We start from the raw sequence: 25,204 nt of genomic DNA, 5'->3' as shown, positions 1-25,204 counted from the left end.
GCACCTATCATCACTTACCCGAAAAGTGAAATGTGTCTGTATATACCAGAGAGAATACTCTACACTAGAGCTAGATAATGCACACAATGAGCTGCTTAAAATATTGCTAAAGTGAGGTAACTATCATCCCTCCCAAAATAAACATTTTTGACTGAAATCTTAAAGAAGCTAGGGAATGATTGAGCAGTCAGAAAAGTGACACTACTGAGCATACAGAGATGAGAAACTTAAGACGCTTCTATGCTTAACAAGCACAGGCAAAAGGACCTAATTTTTTTACAATGTAAAATTTAAATCACATGAATTTTTTTGATGATGACTATTTCTATAACATGTAAAATGCATCGGGTGAGTATGGATAGAAAGAAAAATTCAACCACTTACTATATTCATGTAAATAAACTCTGGTTGGAATAAGTTACAATTTGCCAACATTTAATTTCCTCTTTATTGACTCTGAGTGTACTCAAAGTGCTTTACAAAGAAAAAAATATTTTTGGAAAAAAATGCAGATTGAGATAAAAAAAAGCACATCTAAAGAAAATGCATGATAATTACATGAAATAATACAAATACAAGCTTAATCAACTATCTCACACCAAATCAATGACTGGCATAGAGAATAGTGACTGTTTGCAGAAATTAGGACCCACCACATACAGCTGTCAATTAGGTCAAGCTCCTGAAGTCATGCTATCTAGAGGAAAACAAGACCTCATCAAAACCGAGCTTCTCCAGTAGGTAGAGGGGAAAGAGTTCAGAAGATAGTGTTGGTTAGGCCACTGAGAAAATTGTCTGCAGCTCTTGAAAGTTGTGTTTCTGTTTTCCATTTGTATCCAATGAAAAATCCAGATTCTTCTGCTCCTAAAGCAGTGTATTATTTAGTCACAACCCAAGTCTAATTTTGTTTGTTCCTTTTTTGGCTTGGGGAAAGAGGAATAAACTCCTGATGTTCTTCCCTCAGGAAAATGGACTCAGAAATCCCAGAAGCCTTCCAGAAGGAGCTCACCTGCCTCGTCTGTCTGAATTTCCTTCTAGACCCAGTCACCATAGGCTGTGGACACAGCTTCTGTAGATCCTGTCTTTGTCTTTTCTGGGAACAAGCCAAAGTCCCTGCCAGTTGTCCAGTGTGCAGACAACGATCAGAACAGACAAGCTTCAAAACCAGTTTTCTTCTGAAGAACCTGGTGTCCACTGTCAGAAAAGCCAATCTCAGGCAATTCCTGAAGTGTGAGGAACACCTGTGTGCGACCCACAAGCAGACAAAGACGATCTTCTGTGAAGCCAACAAGAGCTTGCTCTGTTTGGTCTGCTCTCAAGGTCAGGAGCACAAGACTCACAGACATTGTCTCGCTGAAGAGGCTGTTGAGGAATCCTGGGTGAGTGATGCCTCTGAGAGCACTTAGGAAGCTTGAGGATGGTACACCTAAGAGAGTAAAATGATGATGCTTAAACCCTCTCTTTACTGAGTTGGTAAAGAATCCACCTGCAATGCAGGAGACCCCAGTTTGATTTTGGGTTGGGAAGGTCCCATGGAGAAGTGATAGGCTACCCACTCCAGTATTCTTGGGCTTTCCTTGTGGCTCAGCTGGTAAAGAATCCACCTGCAGTGCTGGAGAGCTGGATTTGATCCCTGGGTTGGGAAGATCCCTTGGAGAAGGGAAAGGCTACCCACTCCAGTATTCTGGCCTAGAGAATTCCACGGACTATACAGTCCATGGGGTCACAAAGAGCTGGACACGACTGAGCAACTTGCACTTTTACTGAGTGCCACGTACAGATCTAGTTAACAATAATAAAGCAGTGAAGAATATAGAGCAGTATCCCTGCTTTATGGAACTTGTATCCAATGGCTGGCTGATGAAGCTAACTGAAATTACTTGGGTGATATATTATTATGCTATTGACACTGTTGGGCCTTAATTTTAAGAAAGAAACTGTAAAATCTACAAGTGCAAAAATACTTTTAATTGAATATAGGTTTTCTAATCCTGGACAAGAAGGAAGATGCACTACATTGGATTTTACAGAAGATAAACATAACTATATCCAAATTTTGATATAAGTGGCCACAGCAGCTGAATATTAGTCATATCTTAGGCAGATAATTCCCTAATGGTGTGTGGATTTTTAGTGTAGAATTTCATACAACAGATCATGAGTGAGGAAAAACAGGGACACCTGATGACCTGTTGTGGTCTGTTAGTGTCTCCCTCAAGGACCTTGATCTAATAATCACCAGTACACCCCAATCTTTGGGCTCTGAAACTCCAATGTATTTCCTTTTCTTGTACTAAAATTCATAATTCTTTTACAGGAAAAGTTGGCAAAGCAAATGACATCTTTATGGGAAAAGATTCAAGAAACTGAAAGAAATATCAAGAAAAGTAGCAGAGGAACTGACCCTTGGATGGTAAGTAGAAGAACATATTTCTCTGAGAAAACAGATTGAGGCAGACAGTGAGAAACTTACCATTAATAAAGTGAGCTGAATTCAGAGAGTGAGTTGAACACCATCAGAAAAAACCTTCTAAGCACCATTCAACCAACATTTTCATGCCTCTCAAGCTCTTTAGGATCCAGTGGATCAATAGCTAAAACAAAAGACCCATTAGAAGAAAGTTCTAAGGTGGAGGTTTATGGTGTGATGTGGATGATTACATAGACGTGATTTAGAATCTCAAGGAAAATTTCTCAAACTTAAGATCAATTCCAGTTTTGAAGTTCAAGTAAATGTTTAAAGATTCATGGGTTATTTCAGGCACAGATTTCTGTCAGTCATACCTTCCAGAAAGTAAAAGGCATGTCATTGGGAACCACAAAGTGCTTCAATCTGATTAGTACATGAGCCCAGGTGATACAAAGCAAACACAAACAGCACTTTAAGGAGTGTGCCCATCACGGTGAAGAGTGACTGCTCTCTAGCTAGACAGTGATATTGGTTCAAGTTGGAGAAAATGTAACATGTTAAACAACTCAGGGGGAAAGGAACAAGGAGAAAGAGTTGGAGCATGAGAGAGTGAATCATTCAATACCAGGAGAAATATGAAATGGAATGAAGAGAAATGATCTTCCAAACAATATGGGAAGAAGCTTGTGAACTTATGGGGAGGAAGAAAACTGATTCGTAGAGAAAAGAACACTAGATAGAAATGATTGAGGCTGGAAAACTGTTCAAGGACAGGCAATAATTTTTAGAAAGATGTTCCCTGAGATTACCAACACTTAAAGTATTATGTAGCATGGCACTAAGAGAGAAAGCCAGGAGATGTTAGGTGAAACACAAGCTTATGTATTAGCATTGAAATGAGGATATTGCATATGACAGATGAATCACCCATAAATTTCAATTGCTTACATGGGCTCTTTCGCATTTAACAGGAGGCATATGAAAGAAATGATTCATGAAAAGATTTTCTCCAAGTGTTTCAGGAACTCCTGAATTAGATGAAAGTTGTTTGAAGAAAGGGTAGGTTTGGTTTCTGATCAATTAAAAAGAATGAAAACAAGGTGAAGGAAAGAAGAATGAACTTCGCTTCTGAGATGAGGGAGAGCATTCATTTAGGATGGATATAGCTTCTTGGGAGAGAACATGAATCATAGCAAACTAAATGATGTTGAAATTCATCTCTCAACAGTTTTATGTGTATCGACATGGAGACATGATTAGGAGAACTTATCAGATGGCACCCCCATTTCTCCCAGAGGAAGAAGATTACTATGTAGAGAGTATTGTAAAAGAAGGCCAAAACATATACAATCAACTCAGAATAAGGCAAGAGGAAATAATCAGAAAGAAGAGAGAGCTCCAAGAAATACAAAAGGAGCTCATTCAAATGTGCTCTAAACCAGACATGGAGCTGCTCCAGGTAAGAACTGAGGATGTGTTTGAAAATACATTACCTGACGTTCACACCTTTGACTTCCCTAACATGGTATATTTCTTCATCCCCTGCGACTAAGGTGGGATTCTCTCCTACTTGGAAATATTATAGATAAAGTGCAACTCATGCAAATTATGCCTGAGCAAGCTTTATAGCATTCTGATCCTAGATATTCCCCAGGAAATATTCCCTTTTCAAAATCTCCTTTTGTAACTTGCTTCTATTAAAACCAGAAAGGAACAGCTTATGTACTGATTCCATTTTTTGGCCTTCAAATGTGCAATGGGAGACATTTGGACAAAGCTCATATATGTATATACAAACACACATATACATGTATGTGTGTGTATATATGTGTGTGTGTGTGTATGTATATTTCCATTTCCTGTTGAGATACACCAGGTTTCATTAGACATTAGTTTGGAGTTTATTACACTTTGGGTAAAAGCCCTAGGAAAGATCAATATGCAGAGAGCAGAGGGTGAATCATCAGTACTCTTGTCCTTTCTCTGTTTCACCTTTCGTTTTATTAACTCCTCAAGAAATACATTCTATCCATGTAAAATATGTTGTCCCAGAGGGTTTTTTTTTTCCAGAAAGAAAAGGAAAACAGATTTCTCAGACTGTTCCTGGTGGTGGTGATTAAAACTCTACTGAAGTTTTGCAAACCCAAATCCTGGTTGCCTGTATATAAGGTCTAACTTGTCTTTTTTTTTTTTTTTTCTTGACAGGAATTGGAAGACAAACTGAAATGGTAAGCTTTTCGATACTGAAGAGGGCACCTGGGGGCTCTGAAAGAGATACAGCAGCACTTAACAAAGTGATGACGTAACTTACCTAGATAATGCTAGATTGCTTGTGTACATGTGTCTGCACCTGTTTTGCTGAGTATGATTTCTTGCTCAAAAGGAAGTTAGCCTTTTTGCTACTGTGGCAGAGGGAGGTATTATCCAGCTCAGTGCAAAAATATCTTAAAGGTCAGTAATTTCTGATTTAGATTTCAAAATCACCAGCACCTAGAGGTGCAAAGACTAGTTTTCCCCAAGTTTGAGGTTAGAGAGGCAATTACCTCTGAGAAATGGGCTGGAATCAGGGCAAGAAGAAGAGTGAGAATAAATTTCCAAAAACAGCTCAATTCTATCCCATGAGGGTGGAAAAGGGATTTAGATGAAGAATGTTGAGCTGAAGAATGCTGTCTTATCGTAAAGGCTGTGTTTAAGAAGCCCTGGGCAGCAGAAGGATGAACCCCATCTTTCTCTTACAGGAGTGAGTCAGCACAGCTGCACGTGCCTCAGCCTCTGCTCCCAGAACTCCCTGCGCGCCCCATGTCTGGGCTGATGGAGTGGCTCAACCACTTCCGAGGTGAGTGTCACCCCACTGGGGTGTCTGCCCTGCAGGGTCCTTCAGTGATGGTGTCCACAGAGTCTTTTCCTGCTTAGCTTTCACCTTGTGCAGGGGAACAGCCTTCAGATAGACAGGTGAAGACATATACGGTCACAGAGTCACTAAAATCCTTACAGAATACATGCAGGCTGGTGCAGATACTGATTTGATTCAGGCCTCATCAAATATTTTTAAATTTCATAAAATTTTGTATAATGAAAAAAGTAACATGCTCCCAAAATGGCTTCTTGAGCCCTAGAAATATCATGACATACAATGTCAGCTGTTCACTGACTTCTAGAAAACTGGTAATTAAAACAGGATATTAAATTTCAGAGTTTAAGTGCAGTTAGAGTTTTAAAATATTTTTTAAGAATACATTTTCTTCTCTTTTTTATTTATATTATTTTAGAAATATTTCTCTCTTTCTTTAGTTTTAACCACACTGGGTCTTTGTTGCTTTGCACGGGTTTCTCTTGCTGTGGGGAGCCAGGTTACTCTTCACTTCAGTGGTTGCCTTCTCATTGCAGTGGCTTCTCTTGCTGCAGAGCACAAGAGACTCTTGATGAGTGAGCTTCAGTAATTGTAGCATGTGGGCTCAGTAGTGGTGGATCCTGGGCTCAAGAGCACGGGCTCAGCAGTCATAATCCACAGGTTCAGTTGCTCCACAACATGTGGACTCTTCCCAGATTAGGAATGTCCCCTAAATTTGCAGGAAGCATCTTCTCCACTGTGCCACCAGGGAAGTCCTAAAAACATTTTGGCTTAAAAAGTTCTTAGGAATTGAAGGCATAAAGTGATTTTTCCATTCACATAATTTTTACAAAATATATAAGCCTCAAAAATCAAATGCAGAAATCACAAGTAAGCAAATGGTAGGATGATGAAGCCACAATGAACACCATGATAAACTTCACCCTGGAGGGTGACTTAGCAGGAAGTGGAAGACTAGGCTTCAGTTTGGAACCACAGATCAAAGACAGAAAAGCCCTACAAATAAACTACTTTGAAGAACCCATCCTTAGGTTGTACTTCTTCAGTGTCCATTTGCTAACTTAACTGAATGGTAGAGTGATCACCAATTGTCCATTCTACAATTCAGCTTTTTTCCTTGCACAGTGGTGGTGAAGGTGGGGATAAGATATGCTGTCATGTTCTTGGAGGTGATCGATGTCCAGGAGTCCAATCCTTTAGATGTAATAAATATACAATACACCCAGCCAGAAGTCACCTTGACCTCCCTCTAACTTATAATCTCTGAACTTGTAGGTAGTTTTTTCCATTTTAATTAGTTCTTTCTTCAGCATATATGTCAGCAATATTTAAACCCAATACTTTCCAATCAGAACTGCCCTTCCAATCTTACAATATATTTCCAGTGAGACTCCAGGTGGACCACCTTCTCTGGTAGATAATTTGAATTTTAACATTGATTTTGACTGGCATTTTCCCTCATCTCTCCACAGTCAACTTTTCACTCAGTAATGAAGTAAGCAGTCAGCACATCAGGTTGTTCGATGATGCAAGACGTCTGACGTATGAACATGACAGCCTCCATGCATCTTTGGATGGTGGAACATTGAAGTATTTTGCCTCATGGGGAGACCAGAGCTTCACCTCCGGCAAACAGTACTGGGAGATGCTTGTGGACCGCTCTTGGGACTGGGCTGTAGGCTTCTGTAAGGATTCCTGGATAAGGAAGGATGATGGCATACTGGACACGTCCAACAATGACAACTTTCTCCTTGTGTGTGTGAAGCAGGATGACCATTACCAACTCTGGACCACAGCCCCCACCACGCCTCTGTACATAGAGAGACCTCTGGGCAGGGTTGGGGTGTTCCTTGATTGTGACAGTGGGAGTATTAGTTTTGTGGATGTTGCCAAGTGCACCCTCCTTTGGAGGTACGATGATGGCGTGTGCACTTTCCCTGTCAGGCCCTTCTTCTGCACTGGCCACAGGTGAGGATCTGAGTCACGGCCCAGACGGGGTGCTCAGGACTCCTTCTCTGAGGGAGCCCTTGTCCACTGCAGCATATCAAGGAGACTTCCTGATCTTTAGGCTCTTTCTACTGTAATGCAGCTTCTTTTATTGTTATTTGATGTGAATATAGTGTCAAATGCACACTTCACTTGGTTGTCCTCCATATTGCTGACAATAAATTCTTCTCTTGTTACCATGTGTCCAGAATATATGCTGTGGGTTTTCACTTCCTTTATGAGCTTCCTAAATTCACCACAATATGATCATGTGCTTCCCACTTCCTGGAACTCAATACAGGAACCCAGAACCTGCACAGCATAGGCAGACCTGGTCACCCACCAGGCCTACATCAGCCTGCAAACTTCTCCTGCTTCCTCATAATCTACTGCCCTATATACATCTATTCAACCTCAAGATGAAATCTGATTTGCAGGGAAATTGCCATTGCCCTGGAAACCGGGGAAAGCATTTCTTTTAGAGAACTCAGAATTTGCATGTCTTTTTCTATTACAATAGTATAAGGGAAAAGACAGAAAGACGGAAACAATCTCCTAAAGGATGGACGCTGTGGCTTCCCTTTGGCATATCTGAAATACCACCATCATTATCACCATACTTGAGGGCCATTATTAAATAAGGGCTACTTGAAGACACCTAGTGTGATTTACAACCATGGATATGATAACCCAGAAAGTTAAGTCAATGAGGGTGGGATAAGCAGGATAAAGTGACAATACATATTCTCGTTGGGATAAAGCTGGATGGTGTGGAATTTCATTGCACTACATAGCATGGCTCACAATTAAATACATTTGAATTATTTCTGAGACTTTTCCGTTTAATATTTCCTGAACAAGGTTTTAACCACCTGAGTAATTGAAATCAAGAAAAGCAAATCTGCAAATGAGTGGTTTACTATATATTAAAAAAATAATAATCTAGAGAAAGGGGTTAGAGAATTGTTTGGACTTTGAATAATTTCCAAGTTTTCCTGTTGGTCATGTTACTCTGGAACACAAGATTAACATCTGGGTCATCAAAAAAGAAAGAAAAAACATAGCTAGTTATGAACCTTGTATACCATGGGGCCTTGCATAAATATGAATTTCCACTTTAACAAAGGTTGAGAGAATCTGTTTGAATTTGTCATGTTGTCAATAAAGCATTATATGTGGGTTATTTCTGGAAAACAACAGGATTTTTGAAAGTAACCAATTAATGCAATTGCCTTATATTAATGTGTGAGAGGAAAAATCAGACTGATAGTTGAAAGAAAGGATGCCATGAACATACTAGTGCACATCATGAACTGAAATGAAAGTGAAAGTTGCTCAGTCGTGTCCAACTCTTTGCAACCCCATGGAATACAGTCCACGGTATTCTCAGGCAAGAATACTGGATTGGGTCACCTTTCCCTTCTCCAGGGGATCTTCCCAACCCAGGGATTGAAACCAGGTCTCCTGCATTGCAGCAGACTCTTTACCAGCTGAGCCACAAGGGAAGCCCAAGAATAGTGTAGTGGGTAGCCTATCCCTTCCCTAGGGGATCTTCCCAACCCAGGAATCGAAACAGGGTCTTCTGTATTGCAAGTGGATTCTTTACCAACTGAGCTAAAAAAAACTAAAACAAAATAAGTTAATAGATGCTTAAGAATAATTTAAACTTATGTTAATTTAAACATAAATTTAAATCATATTAGTAGCTGCAAATTCTGTCTTAAAGCTTTGGAGTGTCTTTAAAGGTCACCATCTGGACCATAATACATCATCACTATTAATGTTTTTTTAAGAAAACTGGCAAAACACAGTAAGAGATAAACTGTAGGTATAAAAAGTCAAGTATGGTCATTATTTCTGATGTAACAAATGTTCACCTGAAACACACTAATAAACAATAAAGTAAAGAAAAAAAGAGTGTACAAAAAATAAAATAACTAAATAAATCACTAAGATTTCTTCTGGAAACAAGATTAATATTCAAACACAATTTTTTCATATATAAAAGATACAACTACTTATGAAAGATACAATTGTTTATGAAAACAAAAAAAAGTAGAAAAGCCAGGAACCTAGAAGGGGAGAAAAGAACAAATAATGAGAGGGCCTTAATCTTAAACAGATTTCCAACATCATTCATACATCAGTGGGATATGTATTAGTGACAAAGAGTCAGGATTTCTGCTAAGAATAAATGCAGAAGCTGGCTGGAAAACAAGTGGAGTACCTCATTCAAAGGAAACATGAATTTTTTTCTAGTTTTACTTTTCTAAGTCAGAAAGAAACACTTTATTGGCAGATCAGAGCTTAAATATACATATGGAAATATTTCTGCCCCAATCTATTCACTTCCAGCAGGAGAGTGGCCTACTTTTATATTAAGGAAGTAAGGAAGTGAGATACCAAGATTTTGGAAACTTTCTTAATGTCACCTAGCCCATCTCTCATTAAAATTTCCCCACTGTAGTTCCAGTACAGGGGTCCATGAGGAGAAATCCATAGAAAAGGAATGGCTCATAGAACAATGATGAGAACATTGCAGTTGGTAATTATGATTGGGGCTTTACTTTGTAAAATGTTTCCTTTATAAACTCTTTGGTAATTAAATTTGTTGCAATGAGAAAAATCATAAAACTACATGAATAAAAATAAAATAAGCATACAAGCAAATTTTATGAACAAAATCATGCAAGTTGATGATTGTTGAAGGTAGATGACAGTCTGGAGGGCAACTAGCAAGCAGCGGAAACTGCACCTCACATGCAATCAGGAGTAAAGAGCAGAAAATTACTGATGATACATTTCTTCTAAGAAAGTGCATTTATATTTTCTTCCTAAATGTAAATTTTCCAAACTGGTATCTCCAAATAACCCAGGCAAGGCCTTTAATTAGGTCTAAGAGTGGTCCCCTTCTTCCTTGAACCAAGAAGAAGCAGTGGAAGTAAGTTTTATTCCTAAGAACTTGCAGCAATAAAAAATCACCATTTTCCGTGAAAATTTTGGGTACATCTATATTAATATACTGAGAGTTGTGTTGTCAGTCAATGTACCATAAATAACATTTATACTACTACTACTACTAAGTCACTTCAGTCGTGTCCGACTCTATGCGACCCCATAGATGACAGCCCACCAGGCTCCCCTGTCCCTGGGATTCTCCAGGCAAGAACACTGGAGTGGGTTACCATTTCCTTCTCCAATGCTTGAAGGTGAAAAAGTGAAAGTGAAGTCGCTCAGTCGTGTCCGACTCTTAGCGACCCCATGGACTGCAGCCTTTCCAGGCTCCTCCATCCACGGGATTTTCCAGGCAAGAGTACTGGAGTGGGGTGCCATTGCCTTCTCCAATAACATTTATAAAGTTAAGCTAATAGGTATCATAAGTGTATCAGGTTTGTATCAGTTAGGGTTCAATTATAGAAGGAGAGAGAAAGAAAGACAGAGCTCATGTTCACAGGGAATTTTCTCCTGTGATGGTTACGGAAAAGTGTGAGGACAGGAGGGCACTTCCTCAGGGAGGGTAAACACAAGCAGGCTGGAATCTGAGTTATTCAGGGCAGAGCTGTTGCCTGCAGGAGACTGAGGCATTGGGAGTAATGCTGATCCACATACTGTCTGAAATTTTATTCCATGAATTACTATACATCTTTTAAAGACCTCCTGTTGATTAAATCAGTGCATCTGCATAATCTCCTTAGATTAGAGTCTATATCATGGATTTACACCCTCCAAACCTCTTCACAGCATCACCTAGATTAATGTCTGCTTGAATAATTGCAGGAGATGTGAGTGTTTTACAAAGTGGCTGGTGGATTACCTTAAATCCTAATATTACAGCCTAGTCAGATTGAAACAACAGAAACCCATTACAAGACCATATGCCATTAAGCATAATTAATTATAAATCTCACGCAAATTTTATCAATTTAAGTTTTGTACATAGAACTGCCCACCTACAGAATGACCTAAATATACACTATATTTCTCAATAAATGCAACAGTTTAGAAAACACTAATGATTGCAGTGATAATAATATGGTAATGCTAATAATATTGAAATTTTGGTACCTTAAATCATGTTATGTGATCTTGGCTGACATCTGTGCCTTTTAATCTTTAATGTTTGTTGCAGTCCTTTAATGGACCAGAACCTGGTGGTCTGGAGTTGACAATAAGAAAGTAAAGGAGAGAAAGAGGCTGATATTCCTTGGTTTACGCAGAAAGCCAATAAAGCCCCTTGCACAGGGGCTTGCTCTGTTCATGGAGGCTGCAGAGCGCCTTCTTGAGAGGGTCTTAGAAGCCCGGGCAGAAAGTGAACTCAGAGTGCCTCTGCGCTCCAAAGAAATAGCCTGAGAGAGAGAGAGAGAAAGAAAGAGAAAGAAAGACACGGGGACCAGAGCTCTGATGGCGCAAAGGTGTTTTAATCAACATGGTGTGGGCATATATACTGTAGTTATTTTCAGCAAAGATAAAGATTAAAATTCTAGACTGACAAAACATAGGCAATCCATATTAGAGAGAGAGAGTTGTAAATAATCACTTTTATCATATGGTTCATAAAAAGGATCAGATCAGATCAGTTGCTCAGTCGTGTCCAACTCTGTGCAACCCCATGAATCGCAGCACGCCAGGCCTCCCTGTCCATCACCAACTCCCGGAGTTCGCTGAGACTCATGTCCATCGAGTCAGTGATGCCATCCAGCCATCTCATCTTCTGTCGTCCCCTTCTCCTCTTGCCCCCAATCCCTCACAGCATCAGAGTCTTTTCCAATGAGTCAACTCTTTGCATGAGGTGGCCAAAGTACTGGAGTTTCAGCTTTAGCATCATTCCTTCCAAAGAAATCCCAGGGCTGATCTCCTTCAGAATGGACTGGTTGGATCTCCTTGCAGTCCAAGGGACTCTCAAGATTCTTCTCCAACACCACAGTTCAAAAGCATCAATTCTTTGGCCCTCAGCCTTCTTCACAGTCCAACTCTCACATCCATACATGACCACAGGAAAAACTATAGCCTTGACTAGATGAACCTTTGTTGGCAAAGTAATGTCTCTGCTTTTGAATATGCTATCTAGGTTGGTCATAACTTTCCTTCCAAGGAGTAAGCATCTTTTAATTTCAGGGCTGCAGTCACCATCTGCAGTGATTTTGGAGCCCAGAAAAATAAAATCTGACACTGATTCCACTGTTTACCCATCTATTTCCCATGAAATGATGGGACTGGATGCCATGATCTTCGTTTTCTGAATGTTGAGCTTTAAGCCAAACTTTTTCCACTCTCCACTTTCACTTTCATCAAGAGGCTTTTTAGTTCCTCTTCACTTTCTGCCATAAGGGTGGTGTCATCTGCATATCTGAGGTTATTGATATTTTTCCCGGCAATTTTGATTCCAGCTTGTGTTTCTTCCAGTCCAGCTTTTCTCATATTAAAGACAAATGACACAAATAAATTTTGTGTAAAATACTGAAAAGTGTAAAGAAAAGTATAAAGTACTAAAGTACTGAAAAAATTAAATTTTATGTGTTCTTCAAGTAAGCTGTCAAGATTTTGACATTGCCAGATTTCACAGAGTTCATGATATATCTATATCTATATATTTACTTTTTCTACATGATTTAAGGAGTTTCCATGTGTTATAGATAAATAATAGCTGTTGTTCTTCATAGAAGCACCTGTTTGAATTCCCTTTTGTATTCATTTCCTATTTTCTTGGAGGAAAGAAAATGAAAAGACTCCTTGTATAGACACCCTCTGCCTCTCAGGGCATGGAAATCCCACATGCTAGTCTGATTTTTGCTCTTTCTGCAGTGGATAATGTTCTGACTCAGACAATGACCACTCACAATATAAGACTTTCTTGAAATGACTGCCATTGCTGTCTAGACAGCCCAGGGTGGAGAGACTCTTGTGGTGTGGGGAGCTCACGGCCTTCCACTTCCCAGAGGCAGTACTGAAAGGCGGATGTGAACCCACTCCTCTGACTGGACTGTGAGAGTCTGTACAAACTGCTTGACAAGTGATAGCGCTATCATTATTGATTCTGAAGAACATTTCTTCTTTTTCTTATGAAGGTGAACAATCATTAATTTCTGCCCCCCCCCCCCCCCCCCCCCCCCCGCCAGCTTCCTACCCATAGTTGAGTATGTGAAAAAGGCCTCTGCATAGGATTGGATTGTTTCTGGATTCTGACAATGGAGCTGTGAGCTTCTGGTGTTTCCAGAGGATCCCTCATATATAGCTTCCTTCTTTCCTCCTTCTCCTCCCATCTGGAGCTTTCTGTTGCTTAGGTCTCCATGAAATGCCAAGTTCTGTGACAGTTTATTTGGTGACTTATATCTGAGGAAAATACAGCCCTGAAACATCACGTGAGGCTACAGGATGATACTGTCTGTCTCTGATCTCACTGTGATTTAATGGAACAGTATGATTGTGTGTTTATAAAGTTATAACCAGGTTGAAAGTATAACTTTGTTAATTAAGTTATCTAATAGTAAAAAAGCTTGTGGAGCATTTCTCAAATATAATCAGTGGATATTTGGTTTACATATAATAGTTTTCTTAGAATAAAAGTAGCATGCCATAAGTTTCATGTACACTATAAGAAATGTGTCTTCTTTGCATAGTTGAATCATATTTGAGTAGACGAATAATGTGGTATATATTGCAGCCTCATTAACTAAAGAAATAACTCAGTTTTTCTTGAAGAGTAACCTCGTTGTGTGGATTCAAATAGTTGACAGACATTGTGAAACCCTTTCTCTTTGTCCAACATTTAGACTTTCTCTAAACCCTAGTCATTCACCATATTATAGCTCATCAACAGATTATCCAGGAAGTTTTTCCTGACTGTACAGCTCAGCTTCAGTTCAGTCAGTTCAGTGGCTCAGTTGTGTCTGACCCCCTTTGAGACCCCATGAATCGCAGCACGTCAGGCCTCCCTGTCCATCACCAACTCCTGGAGTTCACTCACAGCTCAGCTTAGTTTCTATTAAAACATACTCTCTGGTGAGATACCATCTTATCATAATATTCAACAGAATTTCTTTAAATACCTAGGTGCATTTTACTAGGGGACTGCAGATTCTGAGAAAGTAAGCACAGTCTTTGCCTTATTTACTTCTCTGTTCCCACTGTCCAGTTCAGCAACTTAGAACGTGGCACACAATAAATAAAGGTGAATTAATAAGCAAATACATGAGTGAAAGAGTTAAAACTGTGAAATATTATTCTATGGTTATTGAAGTTTTCCAAAATCTACCGAACATATTACAAATAAAATAATAATGAATAATGTCAACGAGATAGGAAACTGATTTTCAAAGTCACAACCAAAAAAATTTCATTAGCTTGAGATATGAAATATCTATAGTGTAATATTATTATATGGGGCTTCCCAGGTGGCACAGAAGTAAAAAATCTGCCTGCCAATGCAAGAAACACAAAAGTTGCGAGTTCAATCCTTGATCAGTAAGATCCCCTGAGAAGGAAACAGCAGCTAATTTTCCTCAGGTTGTAGGTAACAGAGGCAAGTGCCTCTGAGAGTCATGACAGTGGAAGCAGACAGGCAAAAAGAAAAATGAGAAAGATTTTCTAAGAATGATACAATTCACCTGATGTTTCTGCCTGATTAGTATAAAATGAGAAAAGTTCTGATGAACTTTTTCAGGTTAATGTGTATTAGTAAACATTGATGAAGCCTTTGGCACCAAAAGAGGAACTCTTGCGGGAATCCTCACTGCAGTAATGAGTCAGTCTTGCTGTCCATGTGCGGGCCTGTGACCCCGGAGCCTATTTCAGGAGCCATCACTGGGCGATGGTCAGGCTCAGCCACTTGCTGTGAACTTGCAGCAATACACAGGTCACAACTTTCCTGTGCTGTGAAAAGCAATCAGAGAAACGTAGCTGTGATTTCCCTACCCTTTATAATCTCACAATTTTACAATATTTCCCAGTTTCTTCTGTAGATTTGCTGATTGTGCTTGAGACTGATATTTTCCAATCAGAACTCCAAGAATGTCATAGCCTGTTATTTTTTTCCAGAAAGAATCTAGGTGGAGGCTCTTCTATGAGAGACAACTTCATTGTTAAAAAGGATTTTACTGGACTCCCCTGTGGTTTCCAAGGTGTAAAGTTCCTAACAGTACAGGACAGCGCCCTCTCCTGGTCTCCTGCCTCTCCTGGTCTCCTGCTCTCCTCCACTATGTCATCTAAAAGTGAAGGTCACTCAGTCCTGTGCAACTCTTTGCCACCCATGGACTATACAGTCCATGGAATTCTCCAGGCAAGAATACTGGCATGGGTAGCCATTCCCTTCTCCAGGGGAATCTTTCAAACCAAGGGATCAAACCCAAGTCTCCCACGTTGCAGGAAAATTCTTTACCAGCTGAACCACAAGGGAAGCCCAAGAATACTGGAGTGGGTAGCCTATCCCTTCTCCACCGGATCTTCCTGAATTAGGAATTGAGCTGGGATCTCCGGCATTGCAGCTGGATTCTTTACCTGGAGTGGGTAGCCTATCCCTCTCCACCGGATCTTCCTGAATTAGGAATTGAACTGGGATCTCCTGCATTGCAGCTGGATTCTTTACCAACTGAGCTATCAGGGAAGCCCGTATGTCATGTAGGTTTTTGGTGTTTTTTTTTTTCTCCTGATGACTCAGTGGGTAAAGAATTCACATAAAATGTAAGGTAGGGGACACATAAGACACGGGTTTGATCCCTGGGTCAGGAAGATCCCCTGGAGGAGGAAATGACAACCTACTCCAGTATTCTTGACTGAAAAATTCAATGGACAGAGGACCTTGTGGGCTACAGTCCAAAGGGTCCCAAGAGTCAGACGTGGCTAAGGACACGTGCACTGTGCACACCAAACACGTATTTTGGAAACTTTCTCAAATTTCCTAAACCCTTCCATGGCAATAAGTTTTTAACTCCAGTCTATCTGATTAATTCAAACTTCTCTTACTCTAAAGAATTGTGGTCAACATGGGACGCTATTAAGTGAAATGAAACTTGGAAATTAAGACAAAAATCGCTTAAATCTCCCATTAAAGAGCTGTAACTTCCTAGACAACCTGCTCATGTTGGTGGTAGGAATGGAACAGACAGGAAAACTGAATGAGAGCGTGGAATTGTGGGAGGAGGAGAGGAAGGGAGCAGCATGGTTTCAAATCTCACTAGTCTCCTCTGATACAAGCTCCTCTCATGTGCGCACACACACACACATATATACACAACACACAAGTGTGCATACATATATATACACAAAAATATGTATATATATGTGTGTGTGTGTGTGTTTCATATATATGTCTTTACATATTTCATTCATGGTGAAGTCACACCATGGTTTACACTTGTATCCATGAAGTTGTTGTTTGGAAATAATGAACTCCCCAAATATGAATTTCATACCTTCATTTCATGAACAGTATAAATAGTCCTAATTTCATTGACCCATCCAGGCTCATCACCCACTAGATTACTTGTCTGTCTGAGTTTGCCTGTATTGCTCTGTGACACTTCTTCAGAAGGCAGAGGCCTTCAGATTCCATTTTTCGACACGGGACACTCAGTATCCCCAAAATACCACTGACTGCACTGAGATAGCCCTCTAGTCTCTGACAGGTATTCTCAACCTCACTGAACTAAAATTCTTCACGTTTTATTTTTTTCATTCAGTTCTGCATTAAAATTTCCCTCAGAATATTTTTATTGCTTATTTTTGTTTTGTTCTTCTGTTTAGCTTACACACTATTGCTTTTCTCTCTATGTCTGTGACTCCACACACAATAGCTGTCGTTGGTTTTCTCTAAGGACTCCTGATCCTCATTACTTGCATATGACCACATACCTTCTCATCTATTATTCAATATGTATGCACAGTGGAAATATTGATGTTAGGTTGTGGAGTTAAACATTATGTCATTGTTTTGTACAAGATTGACTAGAAAATAATAGACAATTTGTGAAAGAAATATATATTGTCTGTTAAGTTTGGGCAACTATCTCTTCAGGTTTCTTTATTATACTGTGTTCCATTCTAGTCCTCAAAACATTTTCTATTTATTCAATGATGGGGCCATGATACTTTCATCAGGGAAGGTTACTAGATGAGAAAGTTTATTCAATTTATTGGACTATCCTTGATTTTCAAGGTTATTTTAGTTTCTCTTGTACAGTCTGGTGAATCAATTATATACATACATGTATCACTCTTTTTATAAAGGATTTTTTCCCATACAGGTCATTACAGAGTATAGAAGAGAATTCCCGTGCTACACAGTAGATCCTTATTTCTGACAGTTTCATGCATATAATGGTGTATGATCATCCAGATCCCCACTATACCTCCCACTCCTCCACCCTGTTTCCTTAGGGCCTGGAAACCTAAGTTTGTTTCTCCATCTGTGTCTTTCCTTTTGTAAATAACCTCATGGTACCAATTATTTAGATTCCACATATGGTCACTATCACAAGATATTTATCTTCTTTTTCTGACTCAGTCACTTCTCTCCTGAGTTCACCCTGGACAGAGAACCACCCTTGGGGCCTCCACAGAGGAGGTGGCAGGTGGGCAGGTGCAATGCCGGGGAAACTGCAGGGGTTCAGGAGCAGCGGAGCTCCTGAGAGCCTCCATGAGGCCGCAGCCCCAGAATCCCACATGAACCAACCCCCTCCAGCTCAGTGGTCCAGAACCCCTGTTTCCAACACTGACTCTCGCCAAGACCGCACATGGTTGCCCGCGGATCTGAGTTCTTTTCTGACCACTCGGGCCAGTCTGTCGGGAACAGTATCCTCAGGACGGCCGGAGTCTGGGGCCCTGTCAGGCACTTGCAGACAAAAACATATTGGGGTTCCCTGGAGCAGCCCATTTAAGATCCGAATAAGGCCATTCTCGCATGGCCATGCACGTCCTCCTGACTCCTAACTGGGCCTTGGGTTCCTGGGCAGACAGAAACCAAAATCCTTCCCAGAAACGCGGGGTCTGAGCCCTGTGGCCATGCGGACTTGGCGTCCCTCCCGAAGCCCCTGGAACAGGGGTCTGAGCGCCTCCAGCCCCATGTGCCCCCTCGGGCGGGTCCCTCAGTGGCGGGGCTGGAGCCCACTGACCACCAGGATGGCCCGGGCTCAGACCCTGGCAGACCAGGCTCTCCTGAAAGACTCGCTGCTCTCGGGGAAGGCACATCTCTGTAGAAGGAGGTGGCTCCATCAGCGATGATGCCAGAAAAAGGACTCCAAACGCCCATCTCCAGGGGGAAACCTTGACCCTGAGTTGGGGTTGGGCTGCTTGTCTCCAGCCCTGCAGGTCAGAGAGGCCTGAGGATCTCTTTCTGCTCTCCCTCCCACTGCAATAGCCTTGGAATTCTGGCCTGTAGGAGTTTAAACTATGTAGCTGAAGCCTTTATATACTGTTTTGGATTCAATATTTTCTGGAGCAACACTTACATTTTTTGTATATGTTTATTTTTCAAAATAAAAATCAGTAATGGTAATTTCAAACATCACACTTGTATCATCCTCTGAAAGGCTCACATTGTGAATGGTAATTTTCTTTTTTTTTTTATTTTATTTATTTTTAAAATTTTACATAATTGTATTAGTTTTTGGCCCAAATATCAAAATGAATCCACCAACAGGTATACATGTGTTCCCCCATCCCTTGAACCTCCTCCCTCCTCCACTCCCCATACTATCACCTCTGGGTCATCCCCTGTCACTAGCCCCAACCGCAATCCATATCGTGCATCGAACCTGAACAGGCAAATCGTTTCTTAACGATGATATTTAACAGTTCAATGTCATTCTCCCAATCTCCACCCCCTCTCCTTTCCCAACAGAATCCATAAGATGTTCTAACCATCAAGTGCTCTTTTGCTGTCTCGTAACAACCGGTTATGTTACCATCTTTCTAATTCCCATATATATGCGTTAGTATACTGCATGGTGTTTTTCCTTCTGGCTTACTTCACTCTGTATAATAGGCTCCATTTTCATCCACCTCATTAGAACTGATTCAAATGTATTCTTTTTAATGGCTGAGTAATTACTCCATTGTGTATATGTACCACTGCTTTCTTATCCATTCATCTGCTGATGGACATCTAGGTTGCTTCCATGTCCTGGCTATTATAAACAGTGGCTGCGATGAACATTGGGGTACACGTGTCTCTTTTCCCTTTCTGGTTTCCTCAGTGTGTATGCCCAGCAGTGGGATTGCTGGATCATAAGGCAGTTCTATTTCCAGTTTTTTTAAGGAATCTCCACACTGTTCTCCATAGTGGCTGTACTAGTTTGCATTCCCACCAACAGTGTAAGAGGGTTCCCTTTTCTCCACACCCTCTCCAGCATTTATTATTTGTAGACTTTTGGATCGCAGCCATTCTGACTGGTGTGAAATGGTACCTCATAGTGGTTTTGATTTGCATTTCTCTGATAATGAGTGATGTTGAGCATCTTTTCATGTGTTTGTTAGCCATCTGTATGTCTTCTTTGGAGAAATGTCTATTTAGTTCTTTGGCCCATTTTTGATTGGGTCATTTATTTTTCTGGAGTTGAGCTGTAGGAGTTGCTTGTATATTTTTGAGATTAGTTGTTTGTCAGTTGCTTTCATTTGCTATTATTTTCTCCATTCTGAAGGCTGCCTTTTCACCTTGCTAATAGTTTCCTTTGATGTGCAGAAGCTTTTAAGGTTAATTAGGTCCCATTTGTTTATTTTGCTTTATTTCCAATATTCTGGGAGGTGGGTCATAGAGGATCCTGCTGTGATGTATGTCAGAGAGTGTTTTGCCTATGTTCTCCTCTAGGAGTTTTATAGTTTCTGGTCTTACGTTTAGATCTTTAATCCATTTGAGTTTATTTTTGTGTATGGTGTTAGAAAGTGTTCTAGTTTCATTCTTTTACAAGTGGTTGACCAGATTTCCCAGCACCACTTGTTAAAGAGATTGTCTTTAATCCATTGTATATTCTTGCCTCCTTTGTCAAAGATAAGGTGTCCATATGTGCGTGGATTTATCTCTGGGCTTTCTATTTTGTTCCATTGATCTATATTTCTGTCTTTGTGCCAGTACCATACTGTCTTGATAACTGTGCTTTGTAGTAGAGCCTGAAGTCAGGCTAGGTTGATTCCTCCAGTTCCATTCTTCTTTCTCAAGATAGCTTTGGGCTATTCGAGGTTTTTTGTATTTCCATACAAATTGTGAAATTATTTGTTCTAGCTCTGTGAAGAATACCTGTTGGTAGCTTGATAGGGATTGCATTGAATCTATAAATTGCTTTGGGTAGTATACTCATTTTCACTATATTGATTCTTCCAATCCATGAACATGGTATATTTCTCCATCTATTAGTGTCCTCTTTGATTTCTTCACCAGTGTTTTATAGTTTTCTATATATAGGTCTTTAGTTTCTTTAGGTAGATATATTCCTAAGTATTTTATTCTTTCTGTTGCAATGGTGAATGGAATTGTTTCCTTAATTTCTCTTTCTGTTTTCTCATTATTAGTGTATAGGAATGCAAGGGATTTCTGTGTGTTGATTTTATATCCTGCAACTTTACTATAATCATTGATTAGTTCTAGTAATTTTCTGGTGGAGTCTTTAGGGTTTTCTATGTAGAGGATCATGTCATCTGCAAATAGTGAGAGTTTTACTTCTTCTTTTCCAATTTGGATTCCTTTTATTTCTTTTTCTGCTCTGATTGCTGTGGCCAAAACTTCCAAAACTATGTTGAATAGTATGGTGAAAGTGGGCACCCTTGTCTTGTTCCGACTTTAGAGGAAATGCTTTCAATTTTTCACCATTGAGGATAATGTTTGCTGTGGGTTTGTCATATATAGCTTTTATTATGTTGAGGTATGTTCCTTCTATTCCTGCTTTCTGGAGAGTTTTTTATCATAAATGGATGTTGAATTTTGTCAAAGAGCTGTCTCTGCATCTATTGAGATAATCATATGGTTTTTATTTTCATTTTGTTAATGTGGTGTATTACCATTGATTGATTTGCGGATATTGAAGAATCCTTGCATCCATGGATAAAGCCCACTTGGTCATGGTGTATGATCTTTTAATGTGTTGTTGATCTGATTGCTAGAATTTGTTTAGGATTTTTGCATCTATGTTCATCAGTGATATTGGCCTGTAGTTTTCTTTTTTTGTAGGATCTTTGTCAGGTTTTGGTATTAGGGTGATGGTGGCCTCATAGAATGAGTTTGGAAGTTTACCTTCCTCTGCAATTTTTTGGAAGAGTTTGAGCAGAATAGGTGTTAGCTCTTCTCTAAATTTTTGGTAGAATTCAGCTGTGAAGCCGTCTAGACCAGGGCTTTTGTTTGCTGGAAGATTTTTGATTACAGTTTCAATTTCCATGCTTGTGATGGGTCTGTTAAGATTTTCTATTGCTTCCTGGTCGAGTTTTGGAAAGTTGTACTTTTCTAAGAATTTGTCCATTTCTTCCACATTGTCCATTTTATTGGCATATAATTGTTGATAGTAGTCTCTTATGATCCTTTGTATTTCTGTGTTGTCTGTTGTGATCGCTCCATTTTCGTTTCTAATTTTATTGATTTGATTTTTCTCCCTTTGTTTCTTGATGAGTCTGGCTAATGGTTTGTCAATTTTATTTATCCTTTCAAAGAACCAGCTTTTGGCTTTGTTGATTTTTGCTATGGTCTCTTTTGTTTCTTTTGCATTTATTTCTGCTCTAATTTTTAAGATTTCTTTCCTTCTACTAACCCTGGGGTTCTTCATTTCTTCCTTTTCTAGTTGCTTTAGGTGTAGAGTTAGGTTATTTATTTGACTTTTTTCTTGTTTCTTGAGGTGTGCCTGTATTGCTATGAACTTTCCCCTTAGGACTGCTTTTAAAGTGTCCCACAGGTTTTGGGTTGTTGTGTTTTCATTTTCATTCGTTTCTATGCAAATTTTGATTTCTTTTTTGATTTCTTCTGTGATTTGTTGGTTATTCAGCAGCGTGTTGTTCAGTCTCCATATGTTGGAATTTTTAATAGTTTTTCTCCTGTAATTGAGATCTAATCTTACTGCATTGTGGTCAGAAAAGATGCTTGGAATGATTTCTATTTTTTTGAATTTACCAAGGCTAGCTTTATGGCCCAGGATGTGATCTATCCTGGAGAAGGTTCCATGTGCGCCTGAGAAAAAGGTGAAATTCATTGTTTTGGGATGAAATGTCCTATAGATATCAATTAGGTCTAACTGGTCTATTGTATCATTTAACGTTTGTGTTTCCTTATTAATTTTCTGTTTAGTTGATCTATCCATAGGTGTGAGTGGGGTATTAAAGTCTTCCACTATTATTGTGTTATTGTTAATTTCTCCTTTCATACTTGTTAGCGTTTGTCTTACATACTGCGGTGCTCCCGTGTTGGGTGCATATATATTTATAATTGTTGTATCTTCTTCTTGGATTGATCCTTTGATCATTATGTAGTGACCTTCTTTGTCTCTTTTCACAGCCTTTGTTTTAAAGTCTATTTTATCTGATATGAGTATTGCTACTCCTGCTTTCTTTTGGTCCCTATTTGCATGGAAAATCTTTTCCAGCCCTTCACTTTCAGTCTGTATGTGTAACCTGTTTTGAGGTGGGTCTCTTGTAGACAACATATGTAGGGGTCTTGTTTTTGTATCCATTCAGCCAGTCTTTGTCTTTTGGTTGAAGCATTCAACCCATTTACGTTTATGGTAATTACTGATAAGTATGATCCCGTTGCCATTTACTTTATTGTTTTGGGTTCGAGTTTATACACCGTTTTTGTGTTTCCTGTCTAGAGAATATCCTTTAGTATTTGTTGGAGAGCTGGTTTGGTGGTGCAGAATTCTCTCAGCTTTTGCTTGTCTGAAAAGCTTTTGATTTCTCCTTCATACTTGAATGAGATCCTTGCTGGGTACAATAATCTGGGCTGTAGGTTATTTTCTTTCATCATTTTAAGTATGTCTTGCCATTCCCTCCTGGCTTGAAGAGTTTCTATTGAAAGATCAGCTGTTATCCTGATGGGAATTCCCTTGTGTGTTGTTTGTTGTTTTTCCCTTGCTGCTTTTAATATTTGTTCTTTGTGTTTGATCTTTGTTAATTGATTAATATGTGTCTTGGGGTGTTTTGCCTTGGGTTTATCCTGTTTGGGACTCTCTGGGTTTCTTGGACTTGGGTGATTATTTCCTTCCCCATTTTAGGGAAGTTTTCAACTATTATCTCCTCAAGTATTTTCTCATGGTCTTTCTTTTTGTCTTCTTCTTCTGGAACCCCTATGATTCGAATGTTGTAGCGTTTAATATTGTCCTGGAGGTCTCTGAGATTGTCCTCATTTCTTTTAATTCGTTTTTCTTTATCCTCTCTGATTCATTTATTTCTACCATTCTATCTTCTAATTCACTAATCTTATCTTCTGCCTCTGTTATTCTACTATTTGTTGCCTCCAGAGTGTTTTTAATTTCATTTATTGCATTATTCATTATATATTGACTCTTTTTTATTCTTCTAGGTCCTTGTTAAACCTTTCTTACATCTTCTCAATCCTTGTCTCCAGGCTATTTATCTGTGATTCCATTTTAATTTCAAGATTTTGGATCAATTTCACTATCATTATTTGGAATTCTTTATCAGGTAGATTCCCTATCTCTTCCTCTTTTGTTTGGTTTCTTGGGCATTTATCCTGTTCCTTTATCTGCTGGGTGTTCCTCTGTCTCTTCATCTTGTTTAAATTGCTGAGTTTGGGGTGTCCTTTCTCTATTCTGGCAGTTTGTGGAGTTCTCTTTATTGTGGCGTTTCCTTGCTGTGTGTGGGTTGTACAGGTGGCTTGTCAAGGTTTCCTGTTTAGGGAAGCTTGTGTCGGTGTTCTGGTGGGTGGAGCTGTATTTCTTCTCTCTGGAATGCAATGAAGTGTCCAGTAATGAGTTATGAGATGTCTATAGTTTCGGGGTGACTTTGGGCAGCCTGTATCTTGAACCTCAGGGCTGTGTTCCTTTGTTGCTGGAGAATTTGCTTGGTATGTCTTGCCCTGGAACTTATTGGCCCTTGTGTGGTGCTTGGTTTCAGTGTCGGTATGGAGGCATTTGATGAGCTCCTGTCAATTAATGTTCCTTGGAGTCAGGAGTTCTCTGGAGTCAGGGTTTGGACTTAAGTCTCCTGCTTCTGGTTATCGGTCTTATTTTTACAGTAGTTTCTAAACTTATCCTTCTTACAGCACCATTGATAAAACATCTACATTAAAGATGAAAAGTTTCTCTACTGTGAGGGTCACTCAGAGCTTCACAGGGTTACATGGAGAAGAGAAGAGGAAGGAGGGAGTTAGAGGTGACCCAAATGAGAATGAGGTGGAATCAATAGTGGAGAGAGGGGGCTAGCCAGTAGTCACTTCCTTATGTGCACTCTACAACTGGACCGCTCAGAGATGTTCACGGAGTTTATACAGAGAAGAGAAGAAGGAGGAAGGTGACAGAGGTGGCCAGAGGATAAAAGGGGGGAATGAAAAGGAGTGAGACAGATCCAGCCAGTAATCAGTTCCCTAAGTGTTCTCCACCGTCTGGAACACACAGAAATTCACAAAGTTGGGTAAGTAGAGAGGGGTTAGGGAGGGAGACACAGGCGACCTGGTGGAGAAAAAGGAGAGTCCAAAGGGAGAGAGAGCAGTCAAGCCAGTAATTCTCGCTCCCTAGTGAAAATGGGTCCTGAAGATTGGGTTCTTAAAGGTACAAAATTGGTAACAAATACATAAAAGCAAAAATTAAAATCTAGAGTGGAGTTTGGAATTTCAAATAACCAACTGTTAAAAAAAAAGAAGAAAAATAAAGAGAGAAAACAAACATATAAAACAAACAATGTCGCAAAATTATAAAGAAATACCAGGTACAAAATTGATATCAAATACCAAAAAGCATAAATTAAAAATCTAGAGTAGAGTTTGGAATTTCAGATATACAATGTTATATAAATGAAGAAGAGAAAGAAGCAGAGAA

The 25,204-nt window shown here is 39.6% G+C and overlaps 1 protein-coding gene across 1 annotated transcript; it reads left to right on the top strand.

Moving 5' to 3' along the window:
- The first annotated feature begins 968 nt into the window (after positions 1-968).
- LOC113889296 (tripartite motif-containing protein 43-like) lies at positions 969-7,233 on the top strand. Its single transcript, XM_027536007.1, has 6 exons — positions 969-1,379; positions 2,318-2,413; positions 3,639-3,869; positions 4,616-4,638; positions 5,149-5,246; positions 6,734-7,233. The coding sequence occupies exons 1-6, from the start codon at positions 969-971 to the stop codon at positions 7,231-7,233; spliced, it is 1,359 nt and encodes a 452-aa protein (XP_027391808.1).
- Positions 7,234-25,204: the final 17,971 nt, after the last annotated feature.

This window comes from Bos indicus x Bos taurus, unplaced genomic scaffold (genome assembly GCF_003369695.1).
Source record: "Bos indicus x Bos taurus breed Angus x Brahman F1 hybrid unplaced genomic scaffold, Bos_hybrid_MaternalHap_v2.0 tig00011699_arrow_arrow_obj, whole genome shotgun sequence".
Taxonomy (NCBI): domain Eukaryota; kingdom Metazoa; phylum Chordata; class Mammalia; order Artiodactyla; family Bovidae; genus Bos; species Bos indicus x Bos taurus.
This window is presented reverse-complemented; position numbering and strand designations above follow the sequence as displayed.